Here is a 20061-nt window from a genome sequence, read left to right as displayed (position 1 = left end):
CACTCTGCATTGAAGGGTAATATTCATTGCGTGACAGTCAAACTGAGATTTTTTTCATTCTCACAGTTGGAATTTAGCCAAATTAAGCAAAGCACAAAAATGCGATGCTTTTCTTTCTGCAGTCATTTGTGGCTTGTGCCGAGACCATCAACTCACTCACTACATTTGAGAACCTGGTCCAATCATCGGTGGCTATCTGGATTTGAATCCAGGTCACTCAGCGGTACCAGCTCAGGGCCCTGACGCCTGAGCCACCCGACCACCTCCAAGTGGCATAGACGCCTCTTACTAATGTAGAGGAGTAAAATGGGGACGTGACGTCAGGTGTGCCGTTCAGTGCGATGACGTCACGTCTCCTAGGGTATTTAAGGGCTTCCGCCAGGGTTTATTAAAGCTTATCAATATTACACACAGCAGGGTACACAACTCCCAGGGGCGAGGGGTCCTACTCTGAGTCCGGGTCCCTGCCGGCTAGCTCCGGTCTCTCTCTCTCGTGTCGGATCGTGGCCTCTGCCGACTCCACCGACCGGAGAGAGAAGCACCTCTACGGCTACCACTGGCTTCTCCCCAGACTCCCTATTCGATCCCTCTCTCTACCCACTGGTTCCCTCTTCACCCTGTTTACTTTACTCGTTCCCACAGTGACCCTGCTTACGTCACGGGGTATCCCTTAAGTACCCTAGGAGACGTGACGTCATCGCACTGAACGGCACACCTGACGTCACGTCCCCATTTTACTCCTCTACACTACTTGCAGGAGGACTAACCTCCTTCCAGCTTGAAGCAAAATGTAGACCCCTGAAAAGCTGCCCTCCAGTCAGTGGCTCCAGCGTCAGGATAAATCTCTTCCATTGCAGCAGTCACAACTTGTTTCTCATTCTCATTGATGCGTGCCACTGGGTCACGGAATTCCTAACGTTTACCGCCTTGATGGAAAACCTGCGCACACCTCTGACATATCGCTACTGCCTTCTCTGCCCATTCTGAGAAAAAACATTTTCCATTTACATTTCTCGAAGGTCAATGCCGTAAATTTATAGCGCGTGAAGCAGCAGCGCTGCAATATGTGTAGTTTTTCGTCAACATGTACTCGTTACAGGTAGATGGTCATCCTGTTATTGCTTTACACTGCATCAATTTGTGAGGGGTTTGGTATACGGTTTCACCTTGCCTTCCAGTCATAACAATATCCAGCCCTTTGTTAATCCGCAATAGACATAAGTGAGGAATGCTGACTACTACGCTATGTATGTATGTTGAAATTATTTCGCACCGTACGTAGCCACTTGTGCTAATCGGAAGTGAGGGAGAAAAGACAACAAACTAAACACAAAAAGCAGTTATAAAGAAATGAGTTTTCAATCTAGCAGAATGCTATGAATCACTACTTTGTTGCTGCAGGACACTGGACAGTTGTTGAAATCGACGCATTTCTTTGATGATCCGTGCAGAAAGATGAATGATTCTTTGCCTCAATAACTGGGCAAGAGATCCGAGGGGATGAACATGTTGGAAGAATTTGCACCAATAACAGGAATCCGACGCATGCAATGGCAGCAACGTTAGTGGAAGGACACGGAGGTAGAAGACAATTGAGAAAATATATGGACTGATGGGAGTGGAGAACGGAGTGTGACAGGGAAATATCAGTAACAGACGCGATACGACCACGATGATCACCAACAGGTGGGGAATGCTTGCCAGAAGTTTGTGGACCCCATCAACCTCCGTATCGGGGTTGAGCAGGAAAGAGAGAGCGAGTCCACTGCTTCCATGCTGTCCCATGGATATTGTTTGACCATAATTGAACATTTAATACTTTCGTGACTGCAGGGATTCATCTTCTTGGTTCTTTGGAAAAGTCACGTAGAAGGGAAATAATAAAATTATAAAAATAAAACATAATAAAATAAAATTCTCACGACGTTCCGGCCACAACGCAAGCAGCCGTCCTCAGGTGAAGAACAGGGCTGTCGGACGCTGTCTTTCCGACAGCCCTGTTCTTCACCTGAGGACGGCTGCTTGCGTTGTGGCCGAAACGTCGTGAGAATTTTATTTTATTATTTCCCTTCTACGTGACTTTACCGAAAGAACCAAGAAGACGTAATTGAACAGATACGCTGAGTCGGTGCTGGTTGGTTAAATGAAGTTGAAGGGGGGAGCGGTACTCACTCAATAATCGCCCTCTCGTTGGGCTTTTGCCGGGAATCGAGGTTTGTTTTTTGTGTTGCCAGGCCCTTAGTGCGGCGCGCACATGTGTGTGTGCGCACGTGTGTGTGTGCGCACGTGTGTGTGTGCGCACGTGTGTGTGTGCGCACGTGTGTGTGTGCGCAAGGAATCTGTTTGCCAACATTTCAACGTACGCGATTCCTTAACCATGGGCGATGCCTTTGTCCACACCGGTAGACGGCTGAAATGTGCAGCTTTGTCCTGAAAGCGGACAATAAAGGTGACGTTAATGGATAGGAGAGAACACTCTGTGGTGTTTTCACAACGCCAATGTCCGAGTTATCTGGAATAATAGTAATAAAATAATAATTGTATCTGCAATGAAGAATGATGGCCTCTTACTTCTGTGCAAGACAAAGTGGGAAGTCGGCCTCCGTTAAAGTGTAAAAAAAATCCCTAGTTATGTAGCCGAAACATAAGCATCTGCATTAGACAAAACATATTAGACCTTTCATTTAGGTATTTAAAACAAATCTTAGTGTGAGCTGGAATTTGAAGGAAAAAATACTCATCCCAATCGGTAAGACTTTTTTCCAGCGTACAGTACCCCTGGATAGAATAAAAACTCAGTGTTATTATATCATGAACAGTCCGCTCATAATCTACCGTTTTAATTGAACTGTCGGCAAATATCAATTACCGTGCACCACCAAGATATTACGATACAAGCGTACGATATATTATCCGTGATAATCGTATAATCTGCTTTGCAAACTATCGTTAGATTGTCACTTTATTTTTCTTGAATATTTGATGACCTCGCTAAATATTCACGAATTACAGCAACAATATCAACGATTAACGTCTGAATTAAAAAAAAAAATTAACCGTTGCTTTCGTAGTTCCCAAATTAGTTTTTCAGCGTAATTGACAGCGCGACAATTATATGACGTGATAACTATCATGCTTCATCGAAATATTAAAACATGTTGTTGTGCAGCTGACAGCGTGCACATTGTAAGCAGTGGAAAAGCAAAGGGCACAAAGCACGGAGATGAGCGTGCTTGGAATTACACCGAAACACACACGGATCAGACATCAAATTCGAGACGTCATCTTGACTATCATATTCTTTGGGTCTTTCGGTAAAGCCACGTAGATAGATCAAATAATAAGGCAGATCTGAAACACGGCAGGACTATTACCTCAGCCGTGGCTGATCATTATTTTAACGCCGTGGGCACACACGGAATTGATTTTGCCAAGACGATGGTGCTCTGCAAGCCCACTGGCTATCAGCAAAGATTCGTTCATGAAGCCATCCAGATATACAAACACAGATACAATTTCAACCGAGAAGATGGGTACAAACTGAGCAATCATTGGAAAGATGTTATTAACCAATTTAGGTCATAACTGGCTGTGATGTTCCCTCCCTACCTACCTATGTTAGCAGTTATTTTCGACTCTCTGAGTTACTATAACACGTAGACTTTTGCGACCAATATTATTCATAATAAACGTTTTTGGGTTAGATCGCGTTATTTATAAATGTGTCGTAAACCTCCACCACCCGACACGGCCAATCAGCAAAAAAAGTGTCACGTTGACAAAAGACAAATAGTTCACTACTTTAGCCCACCGGTGTGTTGAAGAGTGAAACCACAACTTTTACAATTTTTGAGTACGACGTTTCGCTGGTAATTGCATCCAGCATCATCACCATCTTGGCGAATTTCCCCAAGATCTCCAGTGCAAGTTTAGTAGTGTCTTCCACGAGTAGTGACTAATCCCATATCTACATTTTCCATAAATATGCTAAATTCCTCTTGATATGAAAATGTATTTGTCAAGGCGCCCCTTCCCCCCTCCAACCCAGCTTAAATATACGCTGCCAAGCCTGGTGGTGCCCATTCAGACGCTGTCTTTCCGACAGACCTGTTCTTCACCTGAGGACGGCTGCTTGCGTTGTGGCCGAAACGTCGTGAGAATGATTTTATTCTTCTTGGTTCTTTCGGTAAAGTCACGTAGAAGGGAAGTAATAAAATAATAAAAATAAAACATAATAAAACAATTCTCACGACGTTTCGGCCACAACGCAAGCAGCCATCCTCAGGCGAAGAATGAAACACCCCAAGCTTGGAGCGTATATTTAAGCTGGGTTAGAGGGGGGGGAGGTGGGAAGAAGAGCGCCTAAACAAAATAATTTGCATATCAAGAGGAATTCAGCATATGGAAAATGCGTAGGAGGTGGGCGGGGGGGGTTCCAAATCAATACTATGCCCGTGCATTATGCAGGATTAGCAGCATCAAAGGGGGGGGGGGAAGTGGGGGAGCATTAACAAAGGAAAGGAATGTTAATAGTATGTAGCTGTAGTTACTAAACAACCACGTAAAAAACTACAGTATAAACTGCATGACAAACTAAAGTATAAACTACATAGCATCATCAGTAAACTTACTATACTCTACAATTTACCGAAAGAACCAAGAAGATGAATCCCTGCAGTCACGAAAGCTTTAAATCGAAAAAATGATTTTATTATGTTTTATTTTTATTATTTTATTACTTCCCTTCTACATGACTTTACCGAAAGAACCAAGAAGATGAATCCCTGCAGTCACGAAAGCTTTAAATCGAAATTGAATCAATGCTGTGCACCGTTACATCCCCGATTAGCAATGGCGCAGCTGTGTACCTTTCTGCTTCATGCGGGAACCTTGAATCTCCTCCCCAAAGCTGTTTAGTTGGCAGTGAAACCCCAGTGAAAGTGGTCTCTCTCAAAGTTCTCTGCCGAAGGGAAAAGCTCCGAGGTCAGGTTTCCTCCATCATATCCAATCTTGCGGTCTCCTCTTCATTTTCGCCATACAGTCCTCCGTTCTTCAGCTTTTAAAGCAGTGCCTTCCTTACTCTAACTCTGATATATATATTTTCCTGACGTTCGTTCAGAGCTTCCTTCAGCTAACCTTCACCTCTGACAAGAGAAAACGGGCTATGGACACACACAAAAAAAGTGGCATTGAAGCAAATATATTTTATCTTTTATTCAACGATGGGTAGATTTACAGATAACATTTTTTAACTGTAAACAGATGTATGAAGACAAAGTGAATGCTTCGCTATGCAAAGTTTGGCAACATCGGCAGACGGCTGACGTCTAGGAAAAACTAAAACGACTGAAAGAGAAGCAAAACAAGTAATGTTACGTCACGTACATGCACAAGGTATAAGTGACATTATATTACACATTCCGTAAACATTAAATAAAATAAATACTTTACAAAACCCTCTCTGTCATTGTCTTTGAATACATGGTTTACAACGGGTGCACAGTCTTTGGTTATGAAGCGGATCGACCAGATTTAGGCAGCAAAAATCAATTAGACGTAAAAATCGACTCCTGATGGACAGAACGTATCCTTTAGTGGATTTTACAAGTTATACCGTGTGTCATTTAAAATGGTTGCAGGACTCATGATAGGATTTAGCGAATTGGTTATACAGTTTCCCGCACCTCCGATTAGCACAGTTGGCTACGTACGGTGCGAAGTAAGATCACAATACCATAACATACATTCACCGTTGTGAAGCATTCGACCCGATTGAGTAGTGCTCAATCTTTTTCCATTCCACGGCACACTTTCGAGCGTGATAGACCTCCATGATGGCACACACCGAACCAAAATACGGGTGGGTGGATGTTGTAGCTGAGATAGAACTCACGATCCCTCGCTTCTACTTAGTATCTTATCAAGTATACGGAAATCCAGTAGTGCCGTGTGTCCTGGGCCGTCTGGCACAAGTTTTATCCTCCGTTGTGATCAAGCATTTCACTTGGATGTTGTTCTAATGATTTTGTTGTCAGCAAATCTTAGATGGGGCATGTTTTTTGCCCATTAAAATGCATGCCTTTGTTGCTCCAATACAATTTTTGGAGGGAAAAAAACTTTAGAATGTTGTTACGTTGTTTATGTAGCATTGTTTTAGTAAGTTTTAGAGGGGCTTGGTTTGGCCCGATTTTTTTTATTTAGTATAGATTTATACTTACATTTTTTTATCTGTATTGTATTATGATTGTTATTGGGATCAAACATCGAAATTGAATTTTTTGCACTTTCTGTACACAGCATGGACGGGTTGTGCTTTTTCTGTAGGATTTTATTGTTTATGTACGTGATGTTTAGATTTGTGTACAATGAATTTTAGATGTATCTTGTAATTTTCTTGTTTGTTGCGGTTGAACCCAAATCAAGAGCCGAATGGCTCACAGGGTAAATCCTAATAAATGAAACTGAATCTGAAGCCATGCGTAGCTTTGGCAAAGGCGCGTGAGGTTGCCACATTTCCCTGTTCACAAAATATTTTGGTACATATCACAATTTGGATTGGTTTGTATAGAGGAGGGGTGATCCCCCCCTCCCCCCTCTCCACACTCATGGCTACGGATTTGTATCGAGCACAGTGATAAAAAGTAACTGTATTTATGAAAAGCTGATCGGTAAAACGAACTTAATTCGATGCAAGTTTATATAATATTCAATACACGTAATAACTGTACATATAATACTGAGCTCAATTTAAGCCACTGTTACATTTTGTCAAAAAATTAGACTCACTTTTACATATGCACACAAATACGTGTGGTTGTAACTTTTTTGTCTTCTAAATATATTGGAAAACATTTGTATTTTAAACACATTCACAACGATCTGCGCATGCTTGCAAAAATACTCTCCCTAATATATTCCTTCCTGTGTACAATACTTAAACATTATCACTCTGTATCTGTGTGTAAGAGCATAAATCACAAATACCAGCGCTACTTTTTCCAACAAAAATTGCTCCATTGATCTTCACTGCATGCTAAATATGGCTGTCATCTGCATGGCCACTTCCACCTACTGATGGCAACAAAAAATATCTCCTGCTCTCTCTCCCTGAATTATCTTGCTTGCAGTTGCACGGAATGCCCAATAACTCATAAACATCACACCGTCTCTTCGTGCCCTGGAGTTTTCTCAAAGCTGGGAATGTTTGTATATATATATTATTTTACAATGCAATGAAAGTTACAAAAAAGCAACCGAGTACGTTCCCTTCAATCGCAAAATGTCAATCTCTAGCGCTTTCTGGGAGCATCGACGGTGTTCACGGTGTAAGCCTCGCAAGCAACGCAGTACACATTCTGCACCAACCGCTCACACATCTCAAAAACACACAAAGGGAAAAAAAAAGCAGGGCTTAATTTCTCACTGAATGTTCTCCGGGTCGCCAGTAAGACTGCAGTGGGTGGCACGGAGAGCCACAGCTAGAGGAATGATGGATATACGCTGCTGGCTGCGTAAATATTATCTGGCCCGTTGGTAGACTTCAGTAGACCGGGTGGGCGGGGGCGGGGGGGGGGGAGTGGCACTTACCTGGCAGCCACAGTCATAACGAGCAGTATACTGGACGTGGTGTGCCGGGTGCGTAAATACTGGTTGTTAGACCCATAGCCACCGCAGCCGGAGCGAGACGTGTACGCGATGTGCCTGTGCCGGTCGCTGACCCCCCGGACAAACCCCCAGCCGAAATGAAGCCCTGGGAATCAGATTTTTTTTTAAATAAAAAGACACGAACGGCTCACGCAAAGTACGTCTTGGGCACTCGTGCGACGGGAGAGAGGCTGGTGGTGCGTGACGACGCCTCCTCGTGCTGCGAGCCCGAGGAGAGCGTGAGGCTCCTCCTGGTCAGGCGGCTCACGAACGTGTGGTTCCGGCGGCTGCTGTCGCTGGCGCGCGACTCGTCCGCCTCGCGGGAGCGGGCACGCGAGCGCGCCCCGCACGGGAAGTAGCGCACAAAGTCGTAGAGCAGGTGCCCGCTGAAGAACATGTAGATCCAGGGGTTGGTGCAGCTGTTGAGGCTCGCCAGCAGCATGACGATGGCAAATGGGATGCCTGTGGAAGATTCACAGATTGGGGTCACCGTGTGTATTTCCGTTTCATTCAGGTTGCAATCATCATCGTCATCGTCGGTCATATATGTATTCAATGCTGGAGGTGTCCCCCAAGCCGTCGTCAACATCTCTCATCAAGGCCGTAGCCATGGGGTCAACATTGGGGGGGACCAAATCTTTCAGCGGGTCTGGGGGTCCCCCCCCCCCCAGAAAAAAATCTAATTTGAAAACGAATTTCCTGCCTAAAATATTAAAACATTCACTAACACATGGGATGGACTTTTTATTTATTCTTTGCAATGATGTGTAATCGTGTATTGTATTACATTGCTCTGTTTTTTCTTCTTTTCTTTTCTTGTTTCATTGTATGTAATGGCAAATATTAAGGGTTAATAAAGTACAACCATAACCACAATAATATAAAAAGAAATCTATTTCATAGCAATATATTGGTGGGACATTTTGAGCATATTTGAACATTGGGGGGGGATGTGTCCCCCCGCAATATATATTATAATTACGGCCTTGTCTCGCATAGTCTGAAGCTTATCTGGCATCAGATGCGTCTGTTGTGCTTCAGGCTTATTCATGCCTAGTGGGGCTTGGTGATAATGTGAAGCCTGTGTGCGAGCCGGATAAATCGATTCTAGATTGGAGACCAGGTTTAAGAAGATAACCTAAGTAGCAACGTTGATTAAGTCACACACACACACTGTCATATCCGAATAAAGTTTAAATATGGAGATAGATCAGATGTTTATTTAACCAAACATAATACAAACTGACTGTCTGAAAAAGCCTTCCCCGTGTGCCATGTATGTACGTTGAACTTCTTTCGCACCGTACGTAGCCAACCGTGCAAACCGGACGTAGTGTGACCACGCTTTCACTATGCTGCGAAGCGCGGGTTTATTAAAGTGGCGGGGTGGTGGAGTCAATGGCTGGCTTAGATGTTGCTCGACACTGATGTCAGCCATGGGCAGGAATCAAATTGAGGTCACACGGGGGTTTAGATCGCAGCGAGTTAACTAACCATGGTGATACCCGCTCCACCCCCAAAATAATTGTACGCGATTTAAAATATATCCATGTTTAAGATTAAAATTTGTATGGAGGAATTTTTTTAAAAATGTCATTTGGTTGTAAAAGATGTCTTCAAGCATTCATAAAAATACATATTTCATGATGTTACTTTTCGTGAATAATATACGATGTTCATTTATTTGGAAATAGATACTGTGTACGCAATTTTACATGGAATGAATGCGTTGCATTGAAGAGCGGCATTCATAATGTTACGAGATAGATATTAAACTTATGATGCTCATACATTTATATTTAATAAAAAGCTAACCCGTAGCATTACTCTCAAATGAATAGGTGGGTGGGTGGGAAATAAGCGAAACTATTAAAACGAAACTATTTGTTTTATTTTACCAGATAAGGCTCAATGAACTATTTATCTTTTTCAGAAGCAACCTGGCCACAAATGATCGCTCAACAAAGTGGCTTATCACGTGGAAATGCATATCAGCTAAATACTCTAAACGCATGATTCTAAACGTGGAGGGATGAACCGGAGGACCCGGAGAAAAATCTACGCCACCACGGGGAGAGAGAGAGATGTAAAACTCCAAATATACAGCAGCAGGCATCGTCAGGGTCTGGATCGAACCCACGACCTCCTCTATACCAGGCGAGGTAGTCAACATCTCGTGGGTCTGATTAAAGCACCAATACGTTCCGCTTTTCTGCCCGTAGAAAACTAACACAGACGTTATTACTGAACGTCGACTATCCCTCGAGGAACAATGCTGGCTTCATCGTCTCGTTTGTACTTTATTTTTTTAAAGTTTCTTTTTTTCGTTTAATTCCCGCAGCGTTTCCTCACGGTTTTGGGTTTATCCGAGAATCAAGCAACGCCACCTCCCCCACTCCTCTTGGGGTGCGGGCATTTGAGGGCACGCGACGCAACGTGGCACGGCACATTGAGCAACAGCCTCCTGCCTCTTCATGAACCACAAAGCACAGCCTGAGAACAGCTGCCTGTTACCTCAATCTGTGTGTTACCTGATCACGGTGGCTAGGAGATGTTAACTACCTCGCCTGGTCTGCAGGAGGTCGTGGGTTCGAGCCCGACCCTGACGCCTGCTGATGTATATTTGGAGTTTGCGTGTTTCTCTTTCTCATCATCATCACGATAGTTAGGAGATGTTAACTACCTCGCCTGGTATACAGGAGGTTGTGGGTTCGAGCCCGACCCTGATGCCTGCTGCTGCTGCTGTATATTTGGAGTTCGCGTGTCTCTCTCGCCGTGGCCGCGTGGATTTCCCCTCCACATTTAGAATCAACAACACTCGTTTAGAGTATTTGTCTGCCGCTGTATATTTCCACACGATAAGCCACTTTATTGAGATATCATTTGTGGCCAGGTCGCTTCTAAATAAAAAAAACAGCTGTGAGCCTCACCTGGTAAAAAAAAAAAGTAAAGTTTAACACCTGGCTGAGTGTTACCTCAACAGCACAGGCTGCGTGTGCCTTGCCTGACTTGCCGGGTGACTAAAGCAAAAGTAGCCACTAGACCTGAAAAAACACACCTCAGTACAGACTTCTAAGACGCAGTTTCATCCGCAGTGTGTCTTTGTTCTGTGATTCGCTAACAGAAATTGCCCCCCAACAGTCTTGCTAAATTCTAAATTTGAAGTTTTCGTGACTGCAAGGGTCCATACTCGTTGGTTTTTTCGGTAAAGTCAACACAAGCTTCTGTCTTCAGGTGGCACTGTCACAGCATTATTTAATTTTTCTGTTATTTTATTTTTTACCTACGTGACTTTACCGAAACAAACAAATTGTATGGAGTCTTGCTAAAGGCTATGAAGGTGGCATCTCTTTTTTTAGCTATGTCTTTAATTTGGTTTGACAATGACAAATGAGGAGCGGTGGCACAGCAGTTAGCTGACTGCCCTACAAACCCAGTGACCCGATTCGATTCTCGCTCATGGCTACTATCGGTGACGAATATCTGAACCGGTTCTGGGCTTCCCCTAGGTCGACTCAACCTCAAATGTGCACCTAGTGCGATGTGTACACATCAGCACTGGGGAGACAAAATTTTCCCGGTGTAGTGCTGACCACCCACCCCCTCCTGCGCTGTGGTGACCTTCACAGAGGTGCTCGCTAACAGAACTTGCCCCAAGACTGATAAAGGCAGCACGGACGGTGTTTGTCTTTGATTCCGTACGAAATGAGTACTCGGTGAGGCGTGTAAACATCAACACTCGGGAGACAAATGCGGCCGGGTGTGGTCCTAGCCAGCCACCCCCTCGTGTGCCTTGTCAGCCTTCATGTAGGTGCTCGCGAACATAACTTGTCCCAAGAGTGGTCTTTGTTTTGATTCGGTTAATGACCCAGTCGACTCCGATGTCTATATAAGGCAATCGTCTTTGTAAATTGCATGTTTGGGGGATTTTTTTTAACCCACGTCAAACTAAGCTTCTGTGTATTCTCACCCCGCACACTGCTGCGTGAAAACAACGTGCAATGATAATTTTAAAAAAATGTTCCTGCCTAGGAGCTTTTAACACAAGCTTGCAGATAAAGTCTGAATAAATGGAAAAAACACGTCGGGAAAAAGGGTTATCTACACACTTTTGTGAGGAAACAAATTGTAGAAAACTGGTGGACATGAGTTATGTTTTTATAATGTGTTTCACGTGAATGCTATTATGTAAACTTAATAGTACTGCCACCTCTTTATCAAATCAATATATACAATTAATCTATTGTGTACACATGCACACGTGCCACTTTGAACAAACCTTATACAAATCCGAATTTTTCAAGTTACATGCACAAATATGGTATTGATTGAAAACCTGTCGTCTGTATACGTGCATGCAAGACCGAACGTTTTTTTTTTCTCCAAGACCTTTCCTTGTCAAGTTATGGGCACGAAACAACACAAATACACGCTTATTTGTGCTAAATAATTCAAAAACCCCCGGAAGGCTAACGTGCTTATGCTGCTCCACGTGACAGACAGGCAGACAGGAGGAGCAACAACTCGGGCAGGAGAGGCTGGAGGGGGGAGAAGCAATGACCAGGCCAATATGTCGGGGATGAAAGGATGATGAGAAGCGAGGGAAGAGATTGAGAAGAAAAGTCGCAAGCAGAAGATGAACTAGAGGAGCAGCTGCGTCCGGGACTCTAAATCCCACACGTTGGGTATTCAAGGCCTTAAATGCACTCGCTCCTCCCTACATTCATGACCTCCTCCAGCCATATATTCCATGAAGATCATTAAGATCCTCAGATTGTGCATTGCTCATCATCCCACGGTCTAGGCTTCGCGCTTGGGGGTGACGGTGCCTTGGCAATTGCGGCGTCTGAACTCTGGAACTCGTTGCCCTTCGAGGTCACGGCTTCCGAGAGACAAATCTTTAAATCTCGACTAAAAACATGACTTTAAAATGGCCTTCTCTGTCTTTAGTTATTTTCAAACGTTTTTCTCACTTCTTCTTTCCTTGGTTAATGCTAAACTTTTTTCGCCTTTTCATGCAGAGCGCCCTGAGAATGATTGTTTAAGGGCACTTTAGAAATTTTAATAATTTTTATTATAAAATACCAGCAAAAGCGACAATCGGTGCACCTTTAGCATGGCACTGTCACGCTGTATACCCGCGCGTGCTCGTACCTTCAAAAGGCGCAGAGCTGTCCCAGACTGACCACATCTGCACGAAGAAGAACGGGGTCCAGCAGATGATGTACACCATGATGATGACGAATGTCATCTTGGCCGTGCGGATCTTCGCCTTGGAGATGCTGCGCACCGAGCTGACCCTGGAAGGGGCGCTGTTCTTGGCCGGGTTGTGTCTGCTGTCACCTTCCTGCGTCTTGGCCTTGATGTTTTTCCAGATGGCGAAGGTGATCATGCCGTAGCACCAGATGAGGATGATCACGGGGATGATGAAGACTGAGCTTGTCATCCAGGTGATGTACGCCTTGGTGCCCCAGGGCTTGATGAACTCAGCCCAGCAGTCGATGATGCCCGAGTTTTCCACTTCGGACATCGAGAAGATGAACGCCTGCGGCAGGCTGAAGAGCATGCTCAGGAACCAGCTGACGAAGATCATCTGGTAGGACTGCTTGGAAGACTGGCGGAGCGTCCTTAGAGGGTGGCAGATGGCAATGTAGCGGTCTAGCCCCATCATGATGAGCACATACGTGGAGGCGAACATGCCTAGGATCTGCAGGTATTTGATGGTGCGGCACAGGAAGTCGGAGCCGTTGAAGCGGTAGGTGATTTTCCAGATGAGCTGCGGCAGCACCTGGAAAAAGGCAACCACCAGGTCCGCGATGCTCAGGTGCATGATGAAGAGGTGCATGCGCGACGTCTTCTTGCGGGTGTTGATGAGTGCCAGCAGCACGCAGACATTGCCCACGATGGCCACGAACAAGATGATCGAGAGCAAGGCGATCTCGACTTTGGCCACCTCCTCGTTGCGGTCCAGGGCGTTCTGCGAGGAGGCGTTGAGCGTGGCGTTGATGGAGGCGAGGGCAGTGGTGAAGGCCTCTGCGGGCGCCGCATGTGAGCCGTTCGAAGCTGCCGAAGCGTAGGCCACGCCGGTACCATTCAGGATGTCGCCCTCCATCTCGCCCGTCACGTTTCCCGGCATTTTTCCTCCCAAAATCTTGGGGGTTGAACCACGGTAGGGGGGGTGGGGGGGGGGAAGCAAACGTTAGAAAAAACACGCATTCAATTGTGCACTCGACGTCGTGCATTGTTAACGTCACGTGGTCGGGCGCGTTGACATTTTTTCGCATTTTCCGAGTGTAATTTCCGCTGATAAACATTCACAACTCTGCGAGCTATTAAATTAGTACCGAGACATTTCTCAATGTTTGTCATGATGTCACCAGTTCCATTCACACCCCACGTGGGATCGTAATAAACATCAGCCACGATCTATCCACTGCTGGATGAAGGCCTCCCCAAGTTTCGATTTAAAGCTTTCGTGACTGCAGGGATTCATCTTCTTGGTTCTTTCCCCTCGCCAAACCTCCTACGCATTTCACAAGTAGTACTAATAGCATATCTGCATTTCCCATAAATATGCTAAATTCCTCTTGATATGCAAATTATTTTGTCAAGGCGCTCTTCGCCCCTCCATCCCAGCTTAAATAGTCGCTCCAAGCCTGGGGCGTGTCATTCAGACCCTGTCTTCTTGACAGACCTGTTCTCCACCTGGGAAATAATAAAATAATAAAAATAAAACATAATAAAATAATTCTCACGACGTTTCGGCCACAACGCAAGCAGCCGTCCTCAGGTGAAGAACAGGTCTGGTCTTCACCTGAGGTCTTCACCTGAGGACGGCTGTTTGCGTTGTGGCCGAAACGTCGTGAGAATTATTTTATTAAGTTTTATTTTTATTATTTTATTATTTCCCTTTTACGTGACTTTACCGAAAGAACCAAGAATATGAATCCCTGCAGTCACGAAAGCTTTAAATCGAAATTTAAAGTTGAGCTTTTGCAGTTTGGTCTTGCAGATACTATCAACGTCATGGACAGATCACAGATACCGTGGTTAACACTTATTATACATAAAACCTTGATATTTACGATTGTGTTATACATTTTTTTTCATCTTAAGAGATATCTCAAACTTTGATATGTAGTTATACCTTGATTTAAAGTCACGTGACTTTACCGAAAGAACCAAGAATATGAATTCCTGCAGTCACGAAAGAAGCTTTAAATCGAAATGTCTCTAGCTGCTGTCCCATTTCCTTCGTCATTTTCCACGTTTCCGATCAATAAGTAGATAATACGCACTGATCGAAAGCGTTTTCTTGAGGCACAATGGTAAAACAAAAATTATGTAAAAAAAAAAATTTGTTATCTCAGTCTACCTTCAAAAACTACACTAGGTATCTGTACTTTGATGTGTATTACATTGATGTTAATATAAAAAAAACATCTATATTTGTTTCTGTCTACATCTGTAAGTCAATTTCCTTCAAGAAAAAACGAAGACACCAACATTTATTTTACTCCGAAGAGTCTTACTATATAATAATTTGCATCGTCGTGGAGAAAATACGTATTGAAACTCTATAAACAACAAAGTTACAAATTATACCTTGTATACAGTCTGCTAAGGAAAATAAACTCCCGTCCAATTCCATCTGCCATTAATTTCCAATCGAACGCTTTTGCAAAAAATAAAATACACTTTGGCAAGAGCGACGTTTTTCAATACGTATGTCACATACCACGTGATTACAATGAGGTGGCCGGATGTGCTTCAAGAAAACACCTGTGTGCCTATGTGTGTCTCTCTCTGTGTCTCTGTGTTATCTCTCTCTCTCTGCTTGTGTGTCTGTCTATGTGTCTCCGTGTCTGTGTTTCGTCTCTCTCTCAAATTTAGCAATCTTTGGTAGAACGTAATCAACCAGGTAGGGTGTTGACTGTTATGTTAGCCGACTCTCTGTGTTGTATTGCATTATATTTCTAAGTTTACTAGGTTTGTTTTCTCTTTCATTTGTACCTGATGATGATTGCTTGTGTTGCAATCGAAACGTCGTATGCTATTATTTAATTATTTTCCTTTCTACGATACTTTACCGAAAGAACCAAAGAGCAATTCCTGCAGTCACGAAAGCTCCAAATCAAGTTTTTACCTACGAATTCATTTGCGTACATCGCAAAAGTTGGTAAACCACCCACACGGGTAACCTCATCATCAAGCAACAATCTCAGCTCTCCCGCATAGGAAGAACTCGGTGATGCTGCTACACACAGGTTTAATTCACCTTCACCGCCCGTGATGTTATATTGACATTTTTGCACCCTGTAGCTCACCCAAGGGGGGGGGGGGGGGAGCATTTCGGATTCATTATCTTCTTCTGTTGCTTGTGTAGAGGAGTAAAATAGGGACGTGACGTCAGGTGTGCCGTTCAGTGCGATGACGTCACGTCTCCTAGGGTACTTAAGGGATACCCCGTGACGTAAGCGGGGTCATTGTGGGAACGGGTAGAGTAAGCAGGGTGAAGAGGGAATCAGGGGTAGAGAGAGGGATCGAATAGGGAGTCTGGGGAGAAGCCGGTGGTAGCCGTAGAGGTGCTTCTCTCTCCGGGCGGTGGAGTCGGCAGAGTCCACGATCCGACACGAGAGAGAGAGACCAGAGCTAGCCGGCAGGGACCAGGACTCAGAGTAGGACCCCTAGCCCCTGGGAGTTGTGTACCCTGCTGCTGTGTAATATTGATAAGCTTTAATAAACCCTGGCGGAAGCCCTTAACTTACCTCCGTCTACGAGTACGTCCGTCGGAGTTTCTCTACACTTGGTGGGGGAGTTGACGTTGACACGTGCACGTGAAGGTTTGGTGATTGAGCCATTGGGAGGGCGGCTTTTGGAGTAACCTGCAATGCTCCCGATGAACGATCAATGTGGGTAGTGGTGTTTCTGTGCGGTCCAGGGTTTGAGATATATATATACTCACGTGGAGATTCATAGACTTACATGGAGAGACATACTGTAGACTTGCATAGAGATCCATATCCTCAGATATATATCCACAGACTAAGATATATCTATAGACTTATATAGACTTTTTGACCTTTAAACAACTTTTATTGCCGCCAGCAGCAACAGCACTGGAGGCGATTTCGATATGAAATACACAGGCACCAGCAAACAAATGAAAATAAATGCTACAAATCCAGGCGCTGTGGCGCTAAAAGCACCGCGCACAACACGAAAGAAAAGTCCCGTGGTTGTGGTGGTCATCGCGCACGCCACGGTGACGAGCGAGCGCTTCAGAAGGTGAACACGAGGGTGCCGTCCACGCTGGTACAGAGAGGGGCTTTTCCGGCTCCCCAGCGTTCGAAGAAGACGCGCACATCACCGGCATGTGTGTGGTACATGGCGTGCTCCAGCCGGAGCCGCGCCTTAAGCAGGCCTCTAAACACTGGAAGCACAGAGCAGCCGTCAGTGTCACCTTCCAGCATATTTTTTCTCGTTCTGTACACCACCATCTTCGCCTGAGCACAGGCGAAGTTGGCGCGGTCATGGCGCTTGTTAGCCAGGTAAGGCACCCTCTGCTGTTGTAGAAGGGTACCCCCAGTTTCCTGAAGATGTCCCCCAAAAGGCGGGATATTGGTTTGAACCGCTGGCAGTGTAAGTATATAGAGAACCTTAGACTCACAGGAGATCCATAGACTTACACAGCGATCCATATACAATATTTGCATGTTGATCCATAGACTCGCAAAGAGAACCGTAGACTTACACTGACATATGGTGGGGGAGTTAATGCGCAACGTTTCCATGCTCATATCGAGGTTGGCAAGTGAGCCAGTGGACGTCTACAGGAGTAGCCTGGTAAACATCTGAAACGCTGCTGGTGAATGATGGATTAGGTGCTTGCTAGGAACGTTTGATCCACTATGAGGACACTGTAACTCCAGCTCATTTGCCCACATCACAGATACATTTTGCCAGTGAAGGAATGCAACGTGACCCATGGCTAGGGACAATGAGTTCCTTCTGCCTATGCCAGAGACACTCCTATGCACAACGATCTTGGACGTGGTTAAGACAACCCGATAACATAATTTAACAATATTCACAAAAATGCATGTTGCAGCTCCAAATTGTTTGCTTTGCAAACACAGTCCAAGGATTTTAGTGGAATCTTATGGTCTTCCCAACCCACCTGGCATGTGCCAGTAACAGGCCCCTGCCAAGTATGTACCAACGTTGTGCTATAATTTTCCAATACAACTTTGGGCATGCACTCTCGTCTCCGAGTTTTGTGTCTGGTCTTAAAAAGGGGCTTTTTTCAGTTAGTATTGTTTTGTGAGATGAGTGTTAATGTGTGATGATATACCTCTCCAGTACGGTATAGGATGAACAGTTTGGCTAGAGTGATTTATATTGAAACATCTGTATGCTATACATTTAAGGTGCTCCGGAGAGGTTCTTTGAACAAAGGCGAGGTATTGTTGTTATTATGCAACTCTAAATGCCTACGCAAATTAAAGACACAGAAAGATAGATGACATTTTTACCTCCATTGACCAGATGTCTCTTATTCAATATAGGCCTGGGTTTAAATAAAGTAGGGGAAGTTCAGAAACATCCATAATTGTATATATTTTTCACCATATGAAATAGATATACAATTATTAATAACTCAAGACAATGAATATTGATCGAGCCAGGTAGCATGGTTGGGAGATCGAGTAGCTCGGAATCATTTAGTTGCGAGTTCAAATTCTGGTTGGAGGTTGACTCAACCCATCCTACTCTCTAGGGTTGATAAAGTAGGTACCGCTTTGTGGGGAAGTCAACAGTGGTTTTTCCATCGACTTACCCCTGCCATAGGAATGTGAATTTCCAACAGCTGACTCGGGGCTGTAAGCTGGAGTTGAGGTACGCCTCAATCCTTTCTGGAGCAGGAAAACACTTGGACTAAACGTTACACGACAAGTCATATGATTGGGGTCGTTTAACCATACTTCATTATTCTTGTCCGTGGGGGATTGGTGAAACAGGGGCCCAGAAGCAGTTACGATACCACTCGGCACTGACGTCAGCTGTTGCGGCCAAGTGAACTTAGGAGACCTGCTTCATATTACTGTACAGCCGTAGCATAATTATTTTGCACTATCGAGTCAACCGTGCTAATCGGAGGCCTGGGGAAAGAACAACAAACCAAACACAAAAAGCAGTTCTCAAGAAATGAGTTTTCAATCAAGATTTAAAAGTGCGTAACTCAAGTGGCTTCCTGATATCGGAAGCAAGAGCGTTCCAGACGGCCGCAGAAGCGCATCTGAAAGCGCGCGACCGTCTTTGTTCGATGGTTTGCAAAAAGCCGCTGCTGCTGCGAGGGTGACGGGAGTGTCACGCGGTGATGGTTTAAGCTCCATGACGAGGTCATCAAGGTATTGTGGTTCATTTGCGGCAAGCGCGCTGTGTGTGTCATGAGTGCGGATATCTTTGCCATACACTAACCACTGTGCCATTGCTCCCACCCCATTTAAGTCATATAGAACGCACAATGTGTGCACTTGGATTTCTTCTGAAATATTTGCATTGAGAAACATTTACATGACGTCGCCGTGGTTAACAGATTTCGTGTTTACCCAAATTTGAGCTGACTTAATTGCGTCTGGGAATGATACTTTCGATGTCAACGCAGAGATGTATTTAACCGTAATTTAGCAAAAAAATGTGATAGCGTTGCTTTACCACTGTCTAGACTGTAACAGTCACGTTTTAAAGCAACACTGCTCGGGTCATGTTCTGTTCACAGCCATGAGGCTTTCCATGAGAAACCTAATTCCACGCCAAACACGCAGTACACATAATCACATTACAAATGCGGGTGCACACACATGCACGACACTATCCAGTACTTGATTAAAAGATAACCAGATATGTATTGGTGTGGACAGAAAAGATTACAGGAGCGCTGCGGTGGCGAGATGTTAACTACCTCGCCTGGTATACAGAAGGTCGTGGGTTCGATCCCGACCCTGACGCCTGTATATTTGGAGTTTGCACGGTTCTCCCCATGGTCGTGTGGATTTTCCTCACGCGTTTAGATTATTTTGGGCTGCTATACATTTCCACGTGATAAGCCACTTCGTTGAGCTATCATTTGTGACCAGGTCGCTTCTGGGAAAAAAGATACACAGCTCAGCGTCCCTTACCTGGTAAAAAAAATCGACAGATGGATTGCCTCTTAATTCCTTTGCAGTGGGGGGAGTGATGACAGAGTTGCTTGGACAATGTAATTTTGGGCCACGCCTAACATCAGTGGCAAGTGCTACTTGAACCAGTCCTGGCCTCTCACCCTTGATAAGTAAGTGTAAACAATTGTGTAAGTTTACACTCGGCATAATACTGTGTCATTCGACACTGCGCTACGAGCCTAGCCGCTTGAGT

The 20061-nt window shown here is 44.6% G+C and overlaps 1 protein-coding gene across 3 annotated transcripts in view; it reads right to left on the bottom strand.

Annotated features, from left to right (window-relative positions):
- Positions 1–6241: 6241 nt before the first annotated feature.
- Positions 6242–20061, bottom strand: part of LOC144944311 (isotocin receptor-like) — a 35558-nt gene continuing 21738 nt past the window's right edge. For all 3 annotated transcript variants that reach the window (XM_078872372.1, XM_078872373.1, XM_078872374.1), the window contains 2 exons: positions 12799–13795; positions 6242–8106 (listed from right to left, as the gene is read on the bottom strand). In XM_078872372.1, coding sequence (XP_078728498.1) covers positions 7793–8106; positions 12799–13780 — 1296 coding nt within the window. In that variant the 5' untranslated portion in view covers positions 13781–13795 and the 3' untranslated portion in view covers positions 6242–7792. The remainder of the gene's footprint in view (positions 8107–12798; positions 13796–20061) is intronic.

The sequence above is a fragment of the Lampetra fluviatilis genome, chromosome 34 (assembly GCF_964198595.1).
Source record: "Lampetra fluviatilis chromosome 34, kcLamFluv1.1, whole genome shotgun sequence".
NCBI lineage: Eukaryota > Metazoa > Chordata > Hyperoartia > Petromyzontiformes > Petromyzontidae > Lampetra > Lampetra fluviatilis.
This window is presented reverse-complemented; position numbering and strand designations above follow the sequence as displayed.